At 40.0% G+C, this 24992-nt stretch overlaps 1 protein-coding gene and 1 long non-coding RNA gene across 9 annotated transcripts in view; one reads left to right on the forward strand and one right to left on the reverse strand.

Annotated features, from left to right (window-relative positions):
- The window catches only part of ralgapa2 (Ral GTPase activating protein catalytic subunit alpha 2), a 90296-nt gene that overhangs the window by 49743 nt on the left and 15561 nt on the right, over nucleotides 1-24992 (reverse strand). For 4 of the 7 annotated variants that reach the window (XM_044167969.1, XM_044167968.1, XM_044167971.1 and 1 more), the window contains exons 2-24: nucleotides 24696-24806; nucleotides 24253-24302; nucleotides 16043-16100; nucleotides 14389-14432; nucleotides 13993-14173; nucleotides 13674-13789; nucleotides 12779-12917; nucleotides 11483-11691; nucleotides 10394-10633; nucleotides 9957-10139; nucleotides 9192-9326; nucleotides 8870-9018; nucleotides 8623-8734; nucleotides 8021-8258; nucleotides 6730-6909; nucleotides 4544-4690; nucleotides 3977-4099; nucleotides 3174-3259; nucleotides 2977-3070; nucleotides 2526-2699; nucleotides 1436-1609; nucleotides 536-729; nucleotides 117-215 (exon numbers count right to left, since the gene is read on the reverse strand). In XM_044167969.1, the coding sequence (XP_044023904.1) occupies nucleotides 117-215; nucleotides 536-729; nucleotides 1436-1609; nucleotides 2526-2699; nucleotides 2977-3070; nucleotides 3174-3259; nucleotides 3977-4099; nucleotides 4544-4690; nucleotides 6730-6909; nucleotides 8021-8258; nucleotides 8623-8734; nucleotides 8870-9018; nucleotides 9192-9326; nucleotides 9957-10139; nucleotides 10394-10633; nucleotides 11483-11691; nucleotides 12779-12917; nucleotides 13674-13789; nucleotides 13993-14173; nucleotides 14389-14432; nucleotides 16043-16100; nucleotides 24253-24302; nucleotides 24696-24806 (3236 nt within the window). The remainder of the gene's footprint in view (nucleotides 1-116; nucleotides 216-535; nucleotides 730-1435; nucleotides 1610-2525; nucleotides 2700-2976; nucleotides 3071-3173; nucleotides 3260-3976; nucleotides 4100-4543; nucleotides 4691-6729; nucleotides 6910-8020; nucleotides 8259-8622; nucleotides 8735-8869; nucleotides 9019-9191; nucleotides 9327-9956; nucleotides 10140-10393; nucleotides 10634-11482; nucleotides 11692-12778; nucleotides 12918-13673; nucleotides 13790-13992; nucleotides 14174-14388; nucleotides 14433-16042; nucleotides 16101-24252; nucleotides 24303-24695; nucleotides 24807-24992) is intronic. The other 3 variants (XM_044167970.1, XM_044167975.1, XM_044167972.1) reach the window with 2 other exon arrangements.
- LOC122862455 overlaps nucleotides 22068-24992 on the forward strand; it is a 38249-nt gene continuing 35324 nt past the window's right edge. Inside the window, exons 1-3 of one of the 2 annotated variants that reach the window (XR_006374702.1) lie at nucleotides 22069-23183; nucleotides 23779-23862; nucleotides 24098-24695. This is a non-coding gene — a long non-coding RNA (uncharacterized LOC122862455). Of the gene's footprint in view, nucleotides 23184-23778; nucleotides 23863-24097; nucleotides 24696-24992 lie in introns of those variants that run through there. The other variant, XR_006374703.1, reaches the window with a different exon arrangement.

The following is a 24992-nucleotide window of genomic DNA, read 5'->3' on the forward strand; positions in this document are numbered from 1 at the left end:
CTAATTGTCAGTTCCTTGGTTGTTTTTTTGCACATTTTTCATTTTATGCCTCAAATTTGATCATCGTGACTGATGTTTTCTGAATGTTGTCTGCAGTGCCTATGTGTTGTTGATACCCTAAACAGCCAGGAGGCCAGCATTCGAAGAGGAGGGATAAAGGTAGGCTGCGGAGGAGAAGACTGGTTGTCCACACTGATCCCAAGATTGTCCCGGATCTGTAAGCACACATTCACTTTCAGTCAATAAATGTAATCTGTGTGTGAGAAAGTACAGGATAAAGTTTATATGAACGTCTCTGTTCTAAAATGCTATATCCACTTAAATTGATAATGTTAACTAAAATAAACAGGCACTATTTCATCAACATAATTAGATCTTTAAAACACACCCGTTTTAAGAGTACTTAAATCAATCACGTACAATTTTATAATAAGTCATTGCGTACTTAAATATCATACAATCTATGCTATTTGAGATGATTTCATTTGAGATAAAAATGCTTGATATGTAGGTAGTTTTTGCCTCTCCACCTTACCTTTGCTAGCTTGTGCCAGAGCTCATAAAGATAGGCGAAGACCTTGGCATGGATTTTGGGGCAGCGGATGCTGTTGACATCTCCCAGGATACCCAAAATCCTCCTCCACAGGACGAACGCCGAATCAGCATGCCAACCAGTCAGGGTCCCACCCGCAATGATGCTGACATCGTCAGCCAGACACTCACTACTGTCTACATGGTCAGAAAGAGAGTTTGGGGTGGTTTGGGTTAGAGAATAAATGACTTGATAACACCTATATTTGTATCTGCCGGTACCTAATACAAAGTGAACCAAATTTAGTTTGATAGAGGATATGGGATTCAGTCAACAAATGCAGAACACTTTTATAAAAGCATTCTACATTTTGAGACTTGTCTATAATACATAAAAGATAAATAATCCCTCAAAGCCAGTCTTCCTGTGCATTTTCCCAAATGCATCCAAGTACTACGATCTTTGTCCACTGAAACTGATCAAAGCACTGAAACACTTTTGGGGAAACAAGCATAAGTCACATGCATCATCCAAATGAACTGTGAATGAATTGTGGGAGGACAGTGTCACCTAGTGGGCAGCAGAAGAACGATGGGGAGTAGAAGGGGTTAAGGCCCGGAAAAGACTTTTCCACTGTTTGAGCAAAATGTTGTGCACAATTAAAATAAGATATACAGGAATGCATGTTTGGTTCCAAGGAGAAGCAAAAAAAGTAATTTCATGTATTCAGTCGTGTAATTGAACAGGATCTGCCATCTGGGAGAATGAAAAAAAAAAACTGAAAAAATTCAAACATGGATAAGTGTAAGCAAAGGAAGTCAAGGTAAGGCTGAAAAATATACAGCATGGAGAGTCAATGGTAAATGAGGTTCTATATGATGAGTAGCAGCTGGGGAGCAGTACCCAAGTGGTGTGGCATGTGTAAGACAGACTGATGCATGGTGTCGTCCAGGGGGCAGTCCCGTGGGCACTCTGTGTGCACCAGCAGGGCTGGTGAGGCGGGCGGGTTCTGGGGGTAGTGGTTGTGGTTGTGGTAGGACGGGGGTGCAGAGTGGGGAGGGAAGGCACACTCAGGACCTAAAAACGACAAGGGGAAAGGGATAAAATAGGGTTTGAGGAAGGGAGAAAGGAAGAGTGACAACTTCATGATGATCACAATGTAGGACCACACAGACAGAAGTTCACATACAAGAGTGGGAAGGACAGAGTGGTGACAACAATCTCTCCATCAATAATGATGGAGGCGAGAAGGAGGGGGTAAACTAAAAGCTCAAGGGTTTAAAGCAGAGGGAATATCTTGATTATTTTCCTATGAAAATAAAAATACCTGCCACTAATAAATATTACAATTCTGTCTAAATCAAACTGTGGACTACAGGTCACTTTCCCTTTACAAAATTCACAATGCACAAACACACAAGCTGTCAGAGCTTAGCTGGAGAGGTACTATAGCAGATACTGTTAAACAGGTCAAGTTTCCTTACTGGGTCACTCTACCCAGCTAGGATCAAGAGTGAGGTTATAGGAAGCACCAAAACCCCAGATGGGACACACCACAGATGAACCTACAGAACTGCTCAACTCTTTCAACTCATTTTTTCTCTCTGCTGAATGTTTACCAAGGATTGCTCTGTGAGATTTGTTTTCTTTTTTATAAATAAGATATCTACTGTCTTTACTGAATACAATTATTTAACTGACACTGAACCAAAAAGTAAGAGTTTATCTAGGGTTATTTTGTTTTAATTCACAACAGGGCTAAATTATGCAGATCTATGGCTAACTCCGTACTAAATCTGTGGCAGATCACAACACAATGGTCCTATTTTAACATCAGGGTCAGCCTATGTACCCTGAAGGGTGCTTGTATTATTTCAAACAGAGTGTAGTTGTTTGTAGTAGATTGTAAAATATGTTAACATCTGGAATAAAAACAGGGACAAAATCAGTTTTAGGTGCTCAGGGTGAGTTTTTATCAGTTCCTGATTTATACCTGCTAGAGCCTCATTGTGGCTAAGCAGCAGGCTCCCCTGGCTCTGGGGGTCGGTTGTCACATCCATGTGGGCTGACTGTGTGGACCGAGTATCAGCTTCCTCATCAAAGGCCTGCCAGGTAACCTCAGCTTCATTGAGGTAGCCGTTGGACGTCTCACTGCTTATACTCTCACCTAGGTAGGGTGGGTGAATGAGGTGGATAAAGGACATAAAAAGTGTAAGAAGTTTAATACAGAGAAGTATGAGGTGGACAGTGCTGGCTGTGTAAGGAAAAATACCAATCCATGCAAAGAGTAGGCTTTATTTGATACGTCAATGTTTGATTTAACTGATGAATTTAAAATTTGAAAACAGCAATTCGTCATGTGGAACTTATGTATTAAAACACAGCTACACAGATATCACAGTGATAAATCTTTGAAAGAAATAATTAGTGATGTAATCTCTAACTTTTCTCTCTGAGCTTGGGTCTTGTGCAGTTTGTGTGTTCCTCAGCATTGCACTCAGCTGTCTCAGGTGGACTGCTGCTCTGCCGAATGAGGATCTAGGAATACAGAAACAAACATTGAAGAAGAGATACTTGTGTGGGCAACTCTTATTTCATTCTTTTGACATAATACTATCTAGTACAAGATGATTCTTCTCACCACTGGTGGCTCATTGCTCTCTCTCCTCCCCTCAGACGTCCTGCTATCAGAGCCGTAGGAAGTGGGGGAGTACTCTCTTTTCTGGGCTGAAGTGCAACAGGGGATATTATAAATAGGCAGAAAAAACAAAATTAAGTTATCTTTAAAAGCTTTTATCGCTTTACTGCTACCTTTATGTCCTTGAGTTTAATTGGCTTGGCAAAAATAATTTTTAGGATTCCTTTTTAACATCCAACCAAGGACAATAGATGAAAACAATTGGTCTTCAAGCCTAACTCTGGCTCATTTACAATTCATTTTTTCCGTTGATCAATTAGCATTGTCCCCAAATAAACTAATGCAACATACAAATACATTAATAAAAACGAGATGCAGAGATCCATATTAAATGTTTAATTTTATATATAAAACTGAGTCTTCAGCAGATGTCACATTTCAACATATATTTCAAAATGCACAATATTGCAATATGTATCCATCAAAGGATTGTCTCAGATTCTAGACCCATCTAATACTATTCCACCACCACTAACTATGGCCTACACACCTATAATATCTGACCCAATGTCAACAAAAACTGAACATAAAAGGCTTAACAATGATAGGCTATTGTATTGGGTTGAAATAAAATGGCAACTCAACTGGCAAATTACTTTTTCCCTTTTCGAGTTACCCGATGGCTTACATGTAGCTCAGCTAAATCTCTTATTAATACAACCCCAGTGTGAGGCCAAGTGTGTCATTTCAGCCCAGATCAGAGGTGAAACGTGGGGAATTAAAATCACGTTTGTGTTTGTATATACCTGGCAAAGTGTCAGACAGCTGTTGGGTGATGTCTGAGGTGCTGCTGCTACGTGGCAGAGGGCTATCCCCACCTCCCAGCTCCTCCTCTCCCCCACATTCGGACAACTGACACTCCTCCACATCTGACAGACAGGAGAAAAGAAGACACATAGTTAGGCAGAGTGACAAGACCAAACAAAAACCATAACACAAACCTTCAAATGTAAACACACCAAGATATGTCATTTGTTATCTTTAGGGATTTGAAGTCACAGTATATGTGAAAATTTGACATTCATGAGAACATTGGAGAGAAATTAGGACATGCAGACATGCAGTGGTGATGCAGACATACTCTTGTTATATCCCACACATTGCAGGGCTGCCCTAGAGATTTTTACATTTTTCAATAAATAAGCACAAGACAGTCTTAAGTTCCTGTTAAAACATAAACCTCTCTGCTCCAAATACTGTCACAACAAAGACACATAAACTGGTGGCGTATGACAGATAGTAACTGATGGATGGAAAGGCAGGGCGGAGGTCTCAAACACACAAACACATGCAGCTCTCAGAATACACTTTACCTGAGAGTCTGTGAGAGCAAGCAGAGTTACCAGAAGAGATACCAGGCAAGAAAGAGCTCACAGTGTGGAGCAGCATAGGAACGCTTTTAGTAGTGGGCAAAGCCTCGTATAGATGAACACAGTTGCTGATGGACTGGCTTCGCTTAGCTTCCATCAGGGAAAAAGAAATAAGAGGGGGAAAAAGAAAGACAGTGGAAACAGAAAAGAGTTAAAGGGAAGAAGACGGTATTCAATAACAGCAAGTACAGAGCGCAAGCAAAAGTGCTTCAGTTAATAAAAACATTCCTGGAATCAGGAAAGCAGAGTAAATAAAGTACAGCAGAATCAGAGTTAATGTCAATCCAGCGTTTGTTTTAAATCTGAATATGAGAGAAAAATCACATTCTTCTGTTTATGTACATTTCTTTTTTTTGGTTGTTGTTTTTTTATTTCACACTTGCTTTGGCAATGCAAAGCATAAAGCTGCTTTGAATTTGAAAAATTCCAGAAAAATATTACTGTGGCTCTGAGAAAGAATTATAAATAACATCCATACCAAAAGAAAAACTCAGATTGAAGTCACTGAAAATGTAAATTCACAAAAGTGAGACAATAGATTTGTTGCATGTACTGATACTTAGTTATTTGTGTAAGATGCAACATCCCACTGACATTTGTTTAGACTAAAGCCTGACTGCTACTGGATGCTGATATTAATATTTGAGAGTTTTAATAATAATAATAATAATAATAATAATAATAATAATAAACAACTTTATTTTTCTTGCACCTTTTAAAAAGTCACAAAGTGCAAATTTTCATTAGGAAAAACAAATTTAAAACAAATCAGCCTACAACATTTGATCTTATTTACGCCTTATGATATTTACAATTTAGATACAAATTAGTAAAAGGTATACCTGATAACCATCCCAGCAATGGCAGAGTGAGAGCTAGTACAACATCCAGCCTTTTTCTCCATTATCAAGACAAGATGTCAGAACAATATTAGTTTGTATTTGCATGCGCAAGTATAGCCAAGTTTTGACAGTTGTCAATGCAGAGGCATTGCCATTGCGTGTGGATAGCACTTCAGGCTTAATCTCAAAGAAAGCAATGAAAGAGGAAGGGCCTTTCAGTGAAAGATACATCATCTCTGCTACTGCTTCCCATTTATGCATATTAATGAGCATTAATTACACTCTTAATGAAACTATCAAAAACTGCCGTGCAATTGATGTGTGGGCCTTCTCTTGAGGAGTAGAGGAGGAGGGCTGTCGAGCCTTTGAAGATCAATGTGGGAGAAATCCAATTAGGCCAAAGAAAGGGAAGGGAATTTGAAGCGGTAGTGTTTAATGTCTGTCTTTGCTTGCACGCAGATACAAATAAACAGACTAACAGAATAGGTGCATTAACATGCACACGAGACACATAATAGATGTGTTAACACCCACACAAACACCCACACTCCTTCTCAGACTTCATCCTTCAGGCACAAATACATCTGCTCCAAGCTCAACAAGCTTGTCGTTTTAGTACGTTGGTGGTAATTGGGGGGGGGCGGAAGGCCAGGAAACGAAAGGGAAGTCTCTGTCTTTTATCCTCCACATTAAGATTCTGTCTAGACAAAATTAAGACAAGCAAGACAGGCACTGTAGCTAGTTACTACTCTTCTGCCTTCCAGCTCAAATTATAATTAGCCTGCCACATTCCCATCAGATAAGGGGTGTTTGCAGTGTCTGAACTGAGCTAATGACAATGAGTGTCCAAAGCTGGCCTTTGACATGCCGTCGGGTGGATTTTGCTGTATGCCTGCAATTGAGCTGACATGGAAACATGTTGACATTGGCCAGTGACATGTGAGGGGAACAATGGGGGCCATCTGTTGGCCTCTTTGTCTTGGTGTTGGGCCTTTCAACAACACCTGGGCTAGCGTGCACATGGACCTGTCTGAGAGCTTTCACACGCAGTCAATATGTCTGATAAACCCTGTGATCTGAGGTTGTGCTCCAGAAGATTATCAGTGCTGTGTTGTTGGCCCACACAAAGACAGCAGATTAATACAGCATGGGTATACAATAGTACATACATGCATAGGGTCTTATAAAAGCCATCCCTTTGAATTTTATTTTTGCCTGCTTTGATGGCATAGTAACATACAGCTAATACAACAATACTGTTATCACCAGTATTATACAAGTACTTACCAGAGGCCTTCTGTCGGACATTGTTACGGGCTTTCTCTACACCAGGAGCTCCTGATGTAGTGGCGGAGCGAATCCTCATGGGCTCCTGAACTCCTGGTCCGACCTGCTCCCCTTGGTTCCTCCAACTCAGTGAGAAGGAACGTGCCACTGCTGCTGCCTTCTGGGAGTCCTGGATAACTCCTGACATGCAGAGAACACTTGCTGAGTACTGGGGTGTCAGTGTACATTTTTTATTAATAATCAGCTTTATATTTGGATTTAGCACCACCAACCTCTACTGACATGCAAGACAGTTCACTGTGGCTTTAAACAATATAAAGTGCCTCAAAGGATAATAATGGTATTTTAGACCTTGTCATTCGAATATAACACTCCACACACTGCTGGATTGGCTGTCAATGTGTGAATGTCCATTTCCTTGCATGTAGTGCGGGTATTATCCGAACTAGCTCATTGACAAGTGCATACTTTATGCTCTGATGTGTAGGATTTGAACATTTCTGACTTTGACCACCAGTGGTACTATCAAAAAAGACACTGGCAGACAGCAGGGTACACTGATGAATGGAAGTCGGGCAGTTTATATGTCACAGGTGTTTTGTTTAGCCAACTGTCAAAAACCCAAAGGTATTCAATTTACAATGACACAAAACAGAGAAAAATCCACATATCTTCACATTTTAAAAGCTGGAAAAAGAGAATGTTCAGCTTTTTTTTGGTTTTGTAATTGTTGATGATTAATTTTCTGGTGGGTGACTAATCAAACAATTGACTAATTGTCACCACTAAACAGTTGTTTAAAAAGGCCACATCCATTTGCGCAAGGGATCATGATGTACAGATTATGTGTTTTACACCAATTCAGAAAATCCTTTACACATATGTAAATGTATGTTCACAAATCTATGCAAGGTTCAGTGCAATTTGTGTCAACTTAGACATTTAAAGGCTCCACAAATGTTATTTTGATCAACTCAGGTTCTTTGGGTAGAAGCTCTGTAATACTCAACATGAGAAATATAAAACATATTGATCTCCCTTTGGACTTTTTATATTTTTTTTGTTTGTGTGTGTTTTATTGTTTTAGAACATTGAGTTACTGATCAACAGAAATTACTTTTTCATGTCAAAGTGAAAGACAACCAACCATCATAAAGTGTAAATGTAGGAACAAATAAGGCTCCACTGTAAAGTAACCAAAATTATTTTTCCAAAACTCAGTTTCAAACCTTTTTTCACCCAAATTCTAGCCATTCCAATTCCCATATTTTCCCCCATTTCTCCCCCTCACCCCGTCCTCTCTGCTTCTTCTCCTTCTGTTCGCTGAGTTTGTCCAGAGGCAGGTTGGCCATGTCCAGGCCATAAACGGAGCGTGCCAGCACAGCCGTCAGCGAGTCCATGATGCTGGCCCACTCTGTCACCAGCTCCTCCCAGCAGGTAAGAGAGGACAGCACTGCCAGCAGCTCGTCCCATAGCTCCCGGGAGATAAATACGCACAGGTTGGCTCGCACCCATGCCACAATGATGGTCTGAATGGAAGATGAGACAAGGAAAGATGGATTAGAACTGACAGACAGGGTTGCAGCAATGAATTCCAGCCCCTGATAAGATGAAGATAAGAAAATTCTCACACTGATACACCTAATTTGGCATACTGTCTCTTTGCCTTTTTGCCAACAACCAGACCACCCAAGACACCCACACCCAGTACATACAGGTTCCTGAGCAACACATTGCGGTGGTTACTCATAAAGTAATTCCACTGTACTATAGTTAAAGAGTACTGAGACTAGGTATGATGACATATCCACACTGACTCACTCCTCTTTTTCCTCATATGAATACAATACCCTGTATATCAGTTAATGTAAAACTAAACACCTGTAGACATACCCTAAAGAGTATAGATGCTAAACTTTCAGCAAAGCTGTCTTTTCTTTGGTTTTCCTGTGGCCTCTTCATCACTGCCTCTGTGATCCTCAGCAGGACCTGCAGCATCTGCTCCCTGCAGAACGCAGATAGTAAACAAAAAAAACAAAAAAGTAAAGTAATGAAGTGATAAAGAATCATTAAATAAAATCAGATGAATAACTCACACAAACTGGAAAGAAAATCTTGTGTATTTCAATATCTCACTGACCATGTCTGTGTATTCATGGTGTGCTCCATGATCATGTGCCGGTAGATACTCAGAACACCCTTGCACACTTCAACCTGGTTATCCAGGAGTTTAGGTACATCCTGGCATGGCTCCAACAGGAACACATTGGATGAGTTGGTCAGGAACACCTACACACATAGGTGCACGAAGACACAGTAAGGTTGCGCAAACAGCAAAACACACAGACAAAGTAAGAAAGACAATAGTAATAATAGACAGTGCATATGCAAGTATTGCCGATTATAATCACCAAATGCTGTGATCTCAGGTTTAAAACACACCTCAGAACATAGAGACAGACCTGTAGTGTGGGCTGGATACCAGCCTCGACGTCCCTGTTCTGCTCCTCAGTGAGAAAGCCCCGACTGATGGCGCTGCTGAACGAGTAAGTCCTGCCCCAGCTGGATGTCCGTTTGTGGCCGGGACTCTCTAATGTCTGATAGAAGACAAGGCAGGCCAGTCAATTGGTCAGTAGACATAAGCTAAGATAATAAGGCAAATACTATACTCATAATAGAAAACTTGCATGTTTGTTAAGAATAACCATCCTATGTCTTAACTTGTTTATCTATGCTGTTTTGAGACCCCTGTAGTGTTTGTGTTTTAGCTTATGACGTGACTTGTACATGAGTATGTCATGTAATCATATAATTTCTGTCAAACTAAAGTTATAATCAACCATTTTTTAACAAATACATTTAAAATACATTTCTAACTGCTACAAAAGTAAAACTCAACAACTTACCATTTTCAGATTAAATAGAAACACCTAAAATGTGTTTGTTTGCAATCTGTACTAAGTGTACTGCTGATGTGTGTGCTGATCAGTTAACCAATCACATGATTTACAAGAAACTTTCTAATGTATATTGCATGCACAATATTTTTAACATCCAAACTAGGCTTCTTCATAGGTGTGCACGTAAAAATGTCTAGTTTAAAAAATGTCTATGCTATACCACCAATAATTTTGGACCCTTTACTATATAATAATCAATCACAAGATTAGTATATATGTATGCTAAGAAAGTATATTTTAATTGGCTGTCTCTACCAGCGGTTTCACCTGTGCCTGTATGCTGTTAGTCTCTGTGCCGAGTATCTGTTCAGAGCTGTCATCCACTTCATCTATCTGGGTAGTTGTGTTAGGCTCTGTCATGAAGCTGGGCTTCTCCTGCAAGATCCACTTCCTGTACACTTTGATCACTTTCCTGGTCGCTGATGCCTCGCAGGACGGCAGCAGGAAAGCCTTAGGAGGGAGAACATGGACTTTTAATTTGAACTATTACAGTATTGAACGGTTTTAAAAGTTCACCTGGTAGTCGAAGGGATCTTCAGGTTATGTTAACAAATGGCCAGCAGAGGGCAACATAGTACATGTTATTACAGTGTAACTATCCAGTCTGCATGCAGTCTGCATGATCCAAAATGAAAACTAAACAATACCTTCAGTGTAATTCATCTTTACATATAATGCAGTATTGCTTGGTGACCCTACTGTACCTGGTGGAAGACCTCGTTGACAAAATTCACATTGTCCCTGGTGGACAGCAGGATGGCATGCACCATGTCATAGACGTAGCGGTGCTCCTCCTCAATGCTACACAAACTGGAATCGCTGGGCCGTCGATCTGATAGCGTGCTGCTGTTAGAGTGGCTCTTCTCAGGCTCCCCCACTGGCCCATTCGTATCCCCATCTGATGTCTTCTCCTTCTCCTGGCTGCTACTGCCTGCAGTGACAGTCTGGGCACCACAGAGACACCATGAGAAATGAGAGTCTCTTAGTATGCTATAGTGCTGCCTCCACACAGTTCAGTAATTGGTCACTAGAGTCGCATTGACTAGAAATTCCCCAGCCGATTGTATTTTATGGTCATTTCTATGGGGAATGAGCTACTGTATTGGTCATTACTGTAAAATGATTCTCACCTGTGTGTAATCATAATAATATTAATTTTGCATTTAATTCCCCTCTTTCTCTCCCCATGATTACTGTCATTCTGTTTACTGTCATGTAAAGGCAAAATGCCGAAAAAGTCTTAAACAAGAAATCTACAGTAATGTAATTAAATCCTACTTTATTAGTGCTATTTTACTTTGGAGGCTGACTTGTGTTTGGCCTCAAAATTTATTAAAGAATAAAAATATATTGTTGTGAGTATTCCACAGTTTTGCTACTGTCATACCATACATTCACATACTGATTTAACAGTAGACCTTATCTGTGACTGCACTCTTCTTGATGCATTTGCATCAATATGTTTGCCAAACATGCAAATGTGCATTCCCACTACAAAAAACGTGAGTGAGTAAATTTCACAACTTGTAATGTGTACTATAGTATTTTAAAGTTTGCATGAGAACATAATATTTCTACAAGCTTACAACTCCTGAAACACTTTACTCTGAGACTTCACAATAAATGATATGTGTGTGAAAATTTTCTCAAAAACATAGTCCTATGCACCCAGGTGTCTTTATACAGATACAAGTGCTCAGGGGTTTTGCTGCAAAAATACCTTCATAACAGCCTACTTCCTCCATCCTCAATGGCAGTATGAGAAATCAACAGAATGGTACTGTCATGCTCACCTGGATGAGTTTGGGAATGACCTCAGTGCCGTTCTTGGCGCACTGCGCCACAGCAGCACTGCTGACGTACTTCTTCTCCAGGAAGAAGGTGACCAGCCAGGTGATGAAGGCCACACGGGGTGCCAGGTACTGGTCCCTGGTGCAGAAGGTGCTCTCGTTGTTCCGCGTCACTGGCACATACAAGGGTTTTGGTCTGTGGTGGGGGAGGTCTAATTGAGCAATAGGAGCAGAGGGAGGGTTAATAAAAGGAAAAAGAAGAAGAGCAAGAGATAAAGATAAAGAGATTAAACATCAACTCCAGATGTCTTGCTGTGACGGTGTTCAGAGATTTTCCAGCTGAATCAAAATATGTTCACTCAACCATTAAGCCTCGGAAACTGAAAAAGCAATATATTATTTATTATATTAGTATTATTATATTGCTCACTTGTTATACCTTTTTGTGTTAGCATCTGTTGTTTAGGAGTCCCATATATCAACAGCACACATCATATATCATTCTCTCGTGTAGAAGATTTGTTTGTGTAGTCTAACTTAAATAGTTACTGCATTTTTGAAAAGCCACGAAAGCAGTTTTACTAACTGAAAAGCTCCCACTTCCACACAATTCAAGGAGCCGAGGGGCATACCATAAATTAACAGCAAAGTAACTTACTTCTAAAGCTCCTACTCGTAGAAATATAAAGCTTACTAATTTTGCTCTCCCTCTTTTGCAAAGACGACTCACTCACTGATTTTGCACATAGCCCAATCTGTACTAATCAAATTTAGGGTGAATATTGTAAAATATTGTTCCTAAAATATTGTTTAAGTGGTGTTTCTGCATGTTATGATCGAATAACAAAGTGGTATATGGTATAAATATAAATCAGTGTTAATAATGTCTGACTCCAAATATTAGAAAGGTTTGTGTCACACCAAATATATTTGTAAGTTAAAGATTACTGTTTCAACGTGCTACAGTTTGTTTACTCCTTTTACTTATTACCTCCTCTGCTAATTTTCATTGAACTTGTCATTTTCTTTCATGTGAATAATGAGAGCCTGCAGAATAAACCGTATCACATTTGGAGAATATAAGTATGCTAGATTTCTGAATAGAAGCTTTCCCCCAACCCAAAGGTAACATAAGCAGACATTACAAACAGTCAAACTGAGATTTTACTACCCAAACAGCAGCTACTAAGTTTAAGTACAGTGTGTGTACCTTTGCAGTAATAGAATACGCACGTTGAAAAGGCTTCAGCACAATGGCAAATATATATCCATATACTATATATATGTATGTCAGCTTACCTAATAAAGGTTTGTAGAGATTTGTAAGCTTGGTGAAGGAGGGGAATAGATGGGGAAGGTAGTACTTCTTGAACAGGCTGAAGAGAAACCTGAAGCCTGTGCCCTGGTTCTCTTTGTTCTTCCATTCTAAACTGGATGCCTGACAAACAGAGCACAAAAGGCAGACAAGGTCAAGCTACAGGGAGAGGAGATGGTTCCAGCATCATTCAGACAGTGACAGTATATTGTCTGCAACATAATAGTTTGAAGGTTCCTCTAACAAACCATATACAGAGAGAAAACGGTACTGTGTACTTATCTCCAACTTTACACACTTAACAACTTATATTGTATTTAGTTTTTCATCTTCCTGTTGTACAAGACAGGGATTACTAACTACCTGAGCACTCACATCAACACCATGCCCATGACAACACACATGCTGTGTAACCAAAATATACATTGAGGCGGAATATTCTCCATATACATGTGTTGTATTTTTGCCATGATTACCAGTGTTTAAGTGCTGTTATGCACTTAAAGGAGACCTCTCCTAGCACTTAAAGGAGACCTCTCCTTGCAGGGTACTAGAAAACTGAGGGATAAAATCATTCCAATTGTGCCAACTGCCATTAAGTCTTTAAAAGTAATTCAAACAAAAATTGGCAAAAAAGATAAATCAGGGTCATGTAGGCCCAATATGCATCATGACTATACCTGACAACCTAACCATTGATCAGGTAGAATCATGACCTCCATCTTACATGCAACTCTGCATTACAATATAACCTGTGCCACTGCAGTCAATCCATACTGACAAGGAATTCAATTCAAATTTGAGATTAAGTTACGATAACCACACTGAAGCCACTGCATAATCTGGCAAATAGTCTTTCCTAGTATAATTAGCTATTACCTGGATGACCATGTACTTAAGCAGGGTTTCGAGGATGTAACAAGTCTGGTCATCTGCAACCTTTTCTCCTACCACAGCCGGAACCAGCGGGGTAATCTCCTCAGGCACCACCTTGGCTGCTCAGATTGACAGATACAAAGACCTGAGTTAAGTGCAGGAAAACAAGAGTTCTCCACTAAAAATGAACCTACAGAATCCAATTTCACTTAAGTTTGTTTCAGATGAGCTCAGTGACCACCATCATCACAACACAGGCTCTATGAACATCTCAGAATCTATGTCATTATAAATTCACACATATAGAAGCATTCATATTCACCATCAGGGGGGTTGGAGAAGGGGTTGTAAATGATGGTGTCAAGGGTGCAGGGCCCTCTGGATGAGGGCACAGCAGGGAATCCTGGCACCAGACAGGCAAAGATAAGGAACTGCTCCTCAGCACAGTTGTCCCTCAGGGCCTGAAGCCACAGCAGGAAGAGACGGATCCCCTCACAGCGGATCTAGACAGGAGAATATTGGGACATATTAATGGATACACAAAAGAGGCTAACTTTAACAATCTAGTTAACACAGAAATATGTGGAATCCTTCTTTAAAGCTAAATGTGACCCTCCATGTAGCCAGATTTTGCCCTTTAACATTCACGTTAGTGTTATGGTGCATCCTGTAACGGTGGGTATTTTTTATATCTTGTGGCAATGAAAACAGCGCTTACCTTGAATGAATTTCCAGTGTGTAGAAGCTTTTTCAGAATAGAACCTGGAGGAAAAGAAAAAAGAGACTTTTGCAAACCAAACATTCAACAGAGGTATCCTATACAACAAGCAGACACAACAAACAGCACAAAGCTGACAGGGGGGAACCTGCTTGTCATCTCCACTGAGGCAAATTGACCTTGATGGGTGGTTCTGACAAGCTAGTGGGGAGAGTGGCAAGGCTTCACATTTTCCCTTATGAAAAATTAACATCAGTTGGCAGTGACATGCATTCATGAAGGCAATCTGGTTCATCTGTAATCAAATGAGACATTGCTTTGATTGCTAAATACCTTGGGCGGAAGAGGTCTGTGTGTGAGTTAGTACATACTCTCAGCCTGCAGACAGCACTGTTCTTGTGAGGTCCTTGTGGGCTGTGAAGAAATTTTGGCTAGTTCTTGTTGGTATTTTAAGTTTAGGATTAGGGTTAAAATTGGGGCTATCTTAGGGCAAAAGGTAAGCTACTCCAGAGGTGTGTTTAAGTCTTAAGTCAAGGTCCTTAACTGAGTGATTTGTCCCAGACATATTTAAGTGGTAGCCATGAAGAACTGGCTGAGTTCTTTTAAAAGTTTAGCAAAGCTGACATGTTTGCATGTGAGTTTCTAAGTGTGTTTGTCTGGTTAAATCAATAATATTTTTATGTTCAACACAAAAAGGTGTAAAGAAAGACTTTCATAGGCCTTGGGCTCAGGACAGAAGGATTTACAAGTAAGCAGACAGAGGATGATAAAAGGTTTTCTTCAGCTTTCAATGGCCTGTGTCAAATGTCTGTAACCTTGCAATCCTCAGCTAAAAGGACAAAATCACTTCAAGTCATTAATGTCATTCCTGACCTATCCTACCCACCACAAGGACTTTTGTCCCAGGGCACTGAAATCCTTTCAGCAATGCTACTGGATGCAGAATGTGATAAAAAATTATGTGAAAGAAAAAATCTTCATTCAATTCAATTAAAACTCAGGTATGGCGAGAAGCATTCCAGCTGCGACCACACATTCTTCAAAGCAGAAGTACATAGTGACAGCATAGCATCTTGACCAGTGACACATGAACTGATGAGGGCCAAAGAGAATTCTATGTGAGTTCAGGAAAAGGCCAAGAAGCAGCCTTAAACCTGTTATGATTTGTTGTCCAATGACTGAAAAAATTTGAATTTGTCTGGGGCATCCGACCCCAGATGAGTCTGGATATTTGGAATTACAAGCCGGAGGGGAAGGCCAATCTACAACAGTGATCTAGACCTAGACTGTTTAGCTGCCAACGGCTGACAAACAACAGTTATAATTGGGGTTATCGCTTCTTGCAAGGGTTTTCCTTTTTTGTGTTGGACTGAAATCATGCCAGCATAATTCAATTACTTATTTGCATTTCAAATGAAGTGCTCATTTGCATTTCCTATTTACATCCCCTTCTAAGACTAATTATTTTCTCTTCATTATGGAAGGCTTAGGCATAGTCGTGGTGACGTTTTTTGTCCCGAAGAGTATCTTAGAGGTTACAGAAGCTTAAGGAGGAAAGACACATACACAGTACCTGTCAGATGTAACAGAGACAAAGCTTAGCATTCAAGGTAGTGCCAAGTATTTCATATGTATTACATACATACATACATACCTATACTGTGAAACTGCCATCGGTTGTAGATTTTCTCAGGCAGAAGTTGTAGAATTTTCTGATGAAAATATAGAAAAAGTTAAGATTAGGTTTAGTAAGTGATTAGTTATCAAAGTTTGGCACATTTCAGCAACAACAATAGAACAGCATTAGGTTACACAGTAGGGACTTTGTCCTTCACCATTCACTTTGCTCTTTAAGCAAGAAACTACGTACTGACCAGCTCCTGGCTCTACTCTGAAGAATACATTTTCCTTTAGAGCTGATCAACAGAAAATTTATTTTATGCAAAAATAGCAAACATCCACTGGTTATTTTCTGGTTTTCTTAATCTTACGCAATAGTAAATTGAATATCTTTGGATTTTGGACTGTTGGTTGGACAAAGTTAGCCGTTTGGGGACGTCATCTTGGGCTCTGGGAACTTGCAATGGACATTTTGTTTTACTATTTGCTGACATTTTATAAACCAAACAATTAACTGATTAATCAAGAAAAAAATTGGTAGATTAAGCAACAATGGAAACAACTGTTAGTTACAGCCATGTGTTCTTTACTCGATCCTAAAATAAAAGAGGGAGGAAACAACAACAAGTGACTTTGTTTTGGTAAGTGACACTGTTTTGCCAAAGCAGTGTACGCTTAAGGAATGCAGTTTCCCTACATTTTCCCTCCACTTGGCCTAGCATGTCTGCAGATCCCTGTGACACAGGACAGCACTGAGAAATGTCATCACCTCCGCCAACAACCGCTTTACAACTCAATTAGAGCGCCCTAACCTTTCAGCAGCCTATCATTATTCTTGAATGCAGTGACAGGTTAACTGGGTCCCTCTGGAGAGATGAAAAAAAGGCTGGGGGACTGCAGATGTGTGCGTGCATGCACACATGGCTAGTTAATAGTCAGTGCACTGTGAGCAACTGATGCCCCAATGGCTCACTTCTCATCAAATCCTAATCACTGACCCAATAAGACTTCATGATTGCAATGTAGAGGTCAAGTCTGTCCTTTACTGCTTTACGTATGCAGCTCTGACCCACTCAACCAACTCTGGCCAGCATGATAAAAAGCTCATCTGCCCTGGAGAGTGAGAAACACAGGCAAGAGAAGGATACAGAGCATAACAAAAAAAATGTGCATGAAAGAGCAACAGATGCAAAGTGCTATGGTAGCGTCTGAGTGAGGAAAAGAAAAGACACTAAGAAATATGACTATGAGAGTATGAGAGAAAGCTTCAGGGACCATAGAGCATCATTTAATGGCATAGGAGAAAAAGGAAACTGTCAAATCAAAGCTTTTGTAATCAACAATAAGACTTCTGTACATAAAACTATTAAACCAGAAACTGAAGTTGATAACTTTGAGTGAATACAAATGTTAGGTAGCTTATAAAAATACATTTGTAATTTTCAAATGATATAGCCAACAATATTTCATGTCATTTTTACATGGTAAAATGTAAGTTATAGTTTGCTAATAAACTAAATAATTGTTCTGTTGTAAAATCTTCAGATTACCACAATAGAATTGCTCTTAAAGATTGCATATGATAAAAAAAATGTTTTGCCATGTGCTACACCACATTATGCTGAGAGCTATTGTGGTCCAGAAGTCATCTCATGTTTTGAGTGTCTCAGTTTGTCATCAACTTCCTTCTTCCCTTGTCATCCTCTATCTTTAACTTTCCCTTCTTGTCCTCTGAGACTAAATCCCTGTCATTATCAGTGACAGCGGTGATACTGAAAGACATACATCACTTAAAGGGGGCGCTGGATGACTATCTGTGCTATTCAGTTTCTCTCTGATCCACAGACGTGATGGTATGCGTGTACAGGCATGTTGCTCCACCTTGCTATTGATCCCGTGTGGGATTATTACGTCTCTGTACAGGCTCTGTACTGGCCTCCTTCACTCTGTCTCCTTGGGGCAGCAGACACATTATGCTAGGCGGTAACACAGCAGGGTAGCCTGCTTAAGCCTTTCACTCTGTGTGTGTGTGTGTGTGTGTGTGTGTGTGTGTGTGTGTGTGTGTGTGTGTGTGTGGTGTGCGTGTGCGCGCGCGAGCAGACACAATAACACTGTCATTCTCTCTCCTTACAGAGCACCAGGATAGGAGAGTGGGAATGAGATGGAGAAGCTAGCTTAGAAAGACTCCCTGCGGAGCTGGAATGGCGGCTGCAACAATGAGGAATTTACTGGCTGATATGAGGCAAATGCAGAGTCTGCCGGACTGAGGGTTGGTGGAGTTACTATAATCTGCAGCCATACTCCAGCATAAAGATGGGGGCATTACTGTGGTACAACTACAGCCTTAACACATTTACATGATCCACACTTAGATTTCCAGTCGCATGGCCTGAACATGACACAGAATACACTTCTCCAAGAGGTGGTCTACAAGGGCTTTTTGACGGCAGCAATAGACATGCAGTACTCTCAGAAGAACTGTACTCATTTACATATTGTTTCTGAGATTTTTATACCATCTGAGGACACTGAAATCAAAGCACTAACCTATTAACATACAGCAAACCTACTAACACAAGATGTACATGCAGTAATCACAAAATGACCAGTGTGTCACTCACATAATAAAAGATGGCAAAACACAGTAAATAGTGTAGGTAAACAAGTGTTATCTTCACATTACATATTTTGGCTTACAAAACGAAATGAGACCCTGAAATCACTTGTAGGCCTGATGTACAGTGTGAGAAAAGACATCGATTACACACCTGCTTTGTTTAAAATGCTTTGTAAGGTAAGTCTAAACAGCATAGACCAAACCAGAATGCTTATTTACATGCTAACCGAATTTCTTAGCTTGCCCTCATTATTGGTTGGTAAAGGTCATATCTCATATGTCCCTAATATATACTGGAGTTAAAGCCTGAGAGTTTTATTTTAGAATAATTTACCAAAATACACTTAACTATAAACAAAATGACCAAGATTCATTCTCCTCTGTATCCAGTGGGTGGCAGCAGTAGAGTGCAATAAAACTCCTTCTCAGTCCAATTGCCAGTTAGCTCAGCCACAGCCTCTTTGCTCTATGTGAAAGCCAAGCTGCACTAGGTTTCCTCTAGGATCATTTTGAAATTATTTTCATGATTAGGCATGAATAGTTTTGGACAAAGGAAGAAAGCTAAATTACATACCAACTAAGCCATACATTTATAAAAATATGCATCCACAAAATCTTTATAAATTAGTGCCGTTGCGTGTGACAAAAATAGTTATCTTTAAAATATGTTAAACCATAGCCTCAGACATCAAGATTAATTCACTCAGCCTGTTCCATGTGCAGACCCAAGCTACACTTAGTAAATTTGCATTCATGCATTAACCAATTACCCCCTGCTGGTGAACTCAGTCATAACTAGGACTAAGAGGGAGGGAAAAAAACACTTCGATAAATGGCCCTGGGTTCATTTTTCAGCAACATGTTAGCCAACATGTAGAGTTTCAGTGATTCAACCTAAGATGTGCATCAAGAGGAATATGATGCCATTACACCAGACAGAAAAATATTTTTGATGGGTGTTTATGAAACAGAGAGACACTGTGTTATTACTTACCTACTTACTAATTACTTTACTGACAATTTACATACACAGTGCTTAAATGAATGTCTGTTTGCCATGAGCTATGGCAGGTGGACAACAATATGCCTCATTTCTCCTTACTGGGTCTTCATTTGTGAATGTTAAATTTTTTTTAGAAACTCTTGCTTTTAGGCTCTCTTTCCTTTTCTGTATTCCGCTGCTTACTGTATATGCTGGTTCTGATTTAGTTTCTGATGGTTCTGTTGTGATTTTCTGAAGATAGTTGTGCTGTCATTTTGGACAAGTGACTATCTTGGTTGAATAAAGGTAAATCAGTCAAAAGCCTCTGACTTTCTGCAATTTTCAAAAAGATAGCTTTTGCATTACACCTGAGCTGAATTAAAAATAAGGTTAACTAGATATAATAAGCAGAATTACCCATATAAGGCAACTCAGCAAGTCAAGTGTCAAATATAGATGAGGGGTTTTTGCAGAGAGGATGACAAGGGGAATTCGGAATGCTGATTCAGGTCCGGATGACAGACGACAGGTCATGGTGAGGTCATATCCTCGACAGAAAGTGCATATGCACAGACTTCCCTCTGAGTTTTGTTGGTCCCAGAGCTGTCTTTTAACCTGTCCCACAACCTTAGTGGCACCAGGATCGAACTGCTTTCAGACAGTGAGAGGTCATCTACAGTCACACGAGAGCGTAAACAAACTGGACTCCCTCAAGGCCTGAGAGAGCTCAATCTGGTCTTGTGACAGCAAAACAGTTTTCTATTACAGAAAGTGGTCTCAGCTGGTTTCATTCCTATAACTACACCCACACATGCTGCGTAATTAGTGTCCATCTACAAAAGCTTTTCAGTACCTTTCTCACTATGTACTTACATTTTCTTGCAATTTATCTGTGCAGCAGCAAGAGGTGACATGAGAGCTGATTAGAACAAACTCCAAAATCTTGACTCCAATACAATATAGAAATGGCTGCCAACGGCAGACAGACATTATCCACCTGACAACGACATTGTCTCACACACCTGCCTAGTATTGACGCTCTAAAACTCTCTTTGCTGAACACTTACCATTACAAACTTAAATTTAAAAAAAAAAAAGCTAAATTGCCATGGAAAAATGAATTGCTAAAATATAGTATAAGCACCCCCCATGAACATTTTCATGTTTAATTGTTTAATACTTTAATCACAGTGGTTTAATTAAGCTCTTTTGATACTGATCAACAGAAAGACGAAATCATTAAAAACAAATAAATTAAGTACAAATATGGCATCAAATTAAGGTGATGGCATGAGTGTTCAACCCTTCCAAGGGTTGATGTCTAAACTCAGAGTTTGCCACTCCAGGACATAAAGATTTTAGTTTAAAGCTTGGGCTTTAAACATTTGGGGTCACTGTTGTGCTAGTTGCAAATCTCTTGCACGCAGTAGTCATTTAACCCTCTACCTTCAAAAGCCTTCCAAACTGTGTTGCAGTGAAGCATCCCCACAGCATGATGCTGCCACCACCATGCTGCTTTGTGATGGGGATGGTGTGTTTCTGCTGATGTGTCATGCTTGGCTTAAACAAAGTACTTAGCACGAAAGTTAAAACGCATCAATTTTGGTCTCATCAGACCATAAACCCTTTATACACTTTGAGTCTTCCATGTGCCTTCTGACAAACAGCCTCCTCTTACTACTGCCCATCTCATACTGACACTCGGTTTCTAAGGATGGCCCGTTCTAAGCAGATTTACAGCTGTACAATATTCTTTCCATTTTCTATGACTATGCAGCACCTTGAAAAGTTTTTCATATTCTTTTCACTGGCCTGGTTGCTGAATTAGTTTGAATGTTCCTTTGTCTTCATGAGCTAGCTATTGCCAGGGAACTGACTAACAAGCAGCTCCATATACAAGTGTATTTAACTTACAATCACTTGTCACACCTTGATTACACACAGGTCTCCACTGATGTGACTTCTAAAACCAATAAGAAGCACCAGTGATGATTTAGTTGCGTCATAGTAAAGGAGGGTGAATACTATGGCAATGGAGTATTTTCACATTGGGTCAATGAGCTCGAACCTCTAATTTAAGAAAAGAACATGGACCTTTATCTGTAATGATTCTAATAGGTCAATACTGAATGGAAGTTACAAAAGGCATTGAATGAATTTGTTGGTCAACTCTGGTTTTACGTGTTGAAAAACCAAAGCCTTCAGTACAGCAATATTAAAACTAAAAGCAATGTAAATTATCAGAAGAGACTTTTCTATCCTGCATCATCCAGCAATGTTGTTGCATTCTCACAGAAATCAGGTCTCTCATGTATGTCAGTTCTGGTGCAGTATCACAAGCTGCCATGGTGGATGCCTTCGTGGCAGCAGACACAAAGAGATCCTGGAAGGGAATGGTAATGGCTGATGGTAGCGGTGGGGGTGGGGTGTTCCAGCAGAGATCAGGGGGAGGGACAAAAGATTACCCCCTCTAGATATCCATTACTCAGTCAGGCTCAGAATCGGGGATCATACTCCCCCACAGCAACCCACGAAAAAGGCGTCACATACCTCATCATGACAGCAAAGTAATCCCCACATAGCCAGCTCGAAGCAAACACACACACACTGGAGACATGTAGTGTATAGGTTTGCCAGATTTGAATGCAAGGAGGGACTCAGGTGATGGAGAGTGCGGGGGACTATATATCCTATGTGCCTGGAGAGATGAGGACATAACAGTGGCTTTCCAGGGAAATTCTTACACAGAATAAGAGGGGCAGCGATGTTGAGCTGTGTTGTTCTTCTTAACCTGTCATACAGCATTAAAGTGTGTTACAAAGCACAAAGCTGCAAAATGGCCTTTGTCCCAGCCATTATCCATTCATAGCCTATTCTACACACCGCTCTGAGGCTTTTTGGACAAAGGCTGCTGGGGCTTATGTTTTGGTAGGTTGACTTCTGTGACTAAAACAAATGATACACATTTACAAAATGCACTGAGAAATTGGGTTTATGATAAAAATGCTACAAATTTAAATTCAACATATGTTATACATAACTATACTTGTTGCAGAAAAGAAAATGATTAGGATGCACAATCCACTTGCCTCAAAATATCGTATTAGTTAATCTTTTACCGCATTTGTCATGTCCCTGAGTTACATAACATAACTCTGGGATAACATGACACATATTAGTAGTGCATGTTTGTGAGCACAAATGTATCCATTGATATCATATTCACGACCACATATGATCCAATAGGCCTAATCTAATATGGCGTAAAGAGAAAGTCCGCACAGTGTAGCAGGGCTCAGGATCAAAGCAACCCTGTATCTGCCCTGTACACACCACTCAAAGCAAGCTTATCTTCTCAGTGCACGGGTAAAAGCACACGTCGTCCCAGGCAGGGGCTAAAAGGGGACAAATGAGGGTTAAGCTGCTTTCAATGTTAGTTCTTTTTGAAAAGATGACTCCATAAATATGTATGGAGGCATGAATCCAGGCTTTATTTACAGGTTAGATGACTGGATGTGTGCGGACAGACAAGGAGGAAGTCTTGGTGAGGAGTGGAGAAAACTGGAGGGACATCTAGTGAGTCTTTTATTCTAAACAGATGGGGATCACCACTCTTAATGAACATTTTCATTTTGAATAAATATTAAAATATCTTTCAAAGAGCAAGCTAAGAAGGCCATATATTACAAACCTGAATAACTGAGTCTACAAAAGAATTCTACAAAAACTGCCAACCTGAATGAACACCAGCAGACAAACAAAATAACGTATGCATTAAAATGCACTACTAAGTACATAATGCATCACCCAGACAGAACCAAAAAAGATGTAACGTGATAACATTAAAATAGAGTCCAAGTTATATTCGATATGCCTGACTAGCAAATTAGGAATCCGTAGCTACAGACAGACAACAGCAGAGTCTGGCCCGATGCTACTGTAACAACTAAATGAAATGGTCAGTCGGCCTGAATCCAAAGTTAAAGATCCTCTTCTGTGCTTTCTAAGCTAGAATGACTTACTCAATGTTAGACATAATGTAAGGAACACTCCCACACAGTGCTCCCAGGTGATCAGAAAAACTAGGACAAGACATACTGTACAAAGAGGGACACAGACTGCCCCCCATTTTTATTTATTTATTTTTTTTTATCTGCTGCCTTCCTTACAGTCCTGCCTGCAGCAAATGTAACTGGAGAGCTGACTGTTTGTATTGGAAACTGGAGCTGTCTCTGCAGTCAGGTGGGAAAACAAGGTAAGGGACTTTAACCTGCCTTGCAACATAAGTGTTCAGAGTGTTCAGAAAAACAGAGGGAGGGGCAACAGAGCCAACAATGCATTGCGCACATAGACATACCTCCTCTGATTTGCATACACACCTAGGTTTTAAACCAGAAATGAACTGAAAGCTCTCCCACAACCTGTCAAAGACTAAAAAATGACTGAGAAAAGGGTTTTTTCATCTCCAATCATCTCCAATTGATTTCTAGGTTATTTGTGGCAAATTCAAGAGTTGCAGTATGGCACCATGGAAACTATGGTCCCACCGCAGCATTCAGCAGTAAACAGGTTGAGGCTTTAGCAGCTGTCAGTGGAAGACGAGAAGAGATGGAGACAACAACACAGAAAAGGAGAGATTACTTACTTCAAAAATAAAGAGGATAGAGTCCAGCTCCTCCCTTTGAGATTTGTTCCCTGAAACACAAGGAAAGTACTTAGGTTTTTAAACACATAACCCGGAGCTATACTGCATTAGCCTCATCAATAATGTAACAATAATACTGGTCATTTCGTGAACACTTATTCAAAGGAACTTGTGTTACCATGAGAGCATACTCCCGGTGAGCATATTCCCTACCCCCAATAGTGTTGGAGTCTGGCTCAACACACAGAATTATACTGGACATATCCAGAAATTGCTTATCTATGGGCCTATGCTCATTGCTCTGTAAATGTAGGGCAGAGGGAAATTAACCATTACCGTAACACTTACCATAGAGAGTAGGGAGAGGGTTAATTATTGAACCAATATTGAGGGTGGTGGTCAACTAGTGAGTGTGCAAAAAAGAAAGATAAGTTTGTACTCACCTTTTTGTTTTAAGTTGCTTTCCAGTGTAATGAAATTTTCATAGAAGATAAAATAAATCTGAGAACAGTTGTTCTCGAAGAACGGCTTTAGTTCACTCTTGTCAATGATATCTGTGGAAAAAAAAGGAAACACTGTCAGTGACATCATGAAAGTTTCCTACATGAAGATAGAACATTATATCTTATTGTTAAGACACACATTAAATCTGGATCTGGGCAACAACTTGATATAGATATCTCATGAAATGAGAATAGAATTCTAGAATTCTGGTAATCATAATATCGTGGTATAGCTTT

The sequence above is a fragment of the Siniperca chuatsi genome, linkage group LG15, assembly GCF_020085105.1.
Source record: "Siniperca chuatsi isolate FFG_IHB_CAS linkage group LG15, ASM2008510v1, whole genome shotgun sequence".
Classification (NCBI taxonomy): Eukaryota; Metazoa; Chordata; class Actinopteri; order Centrarchiformes; family Sinipercidae; genus Siniperca; species Siniperca chuatsi.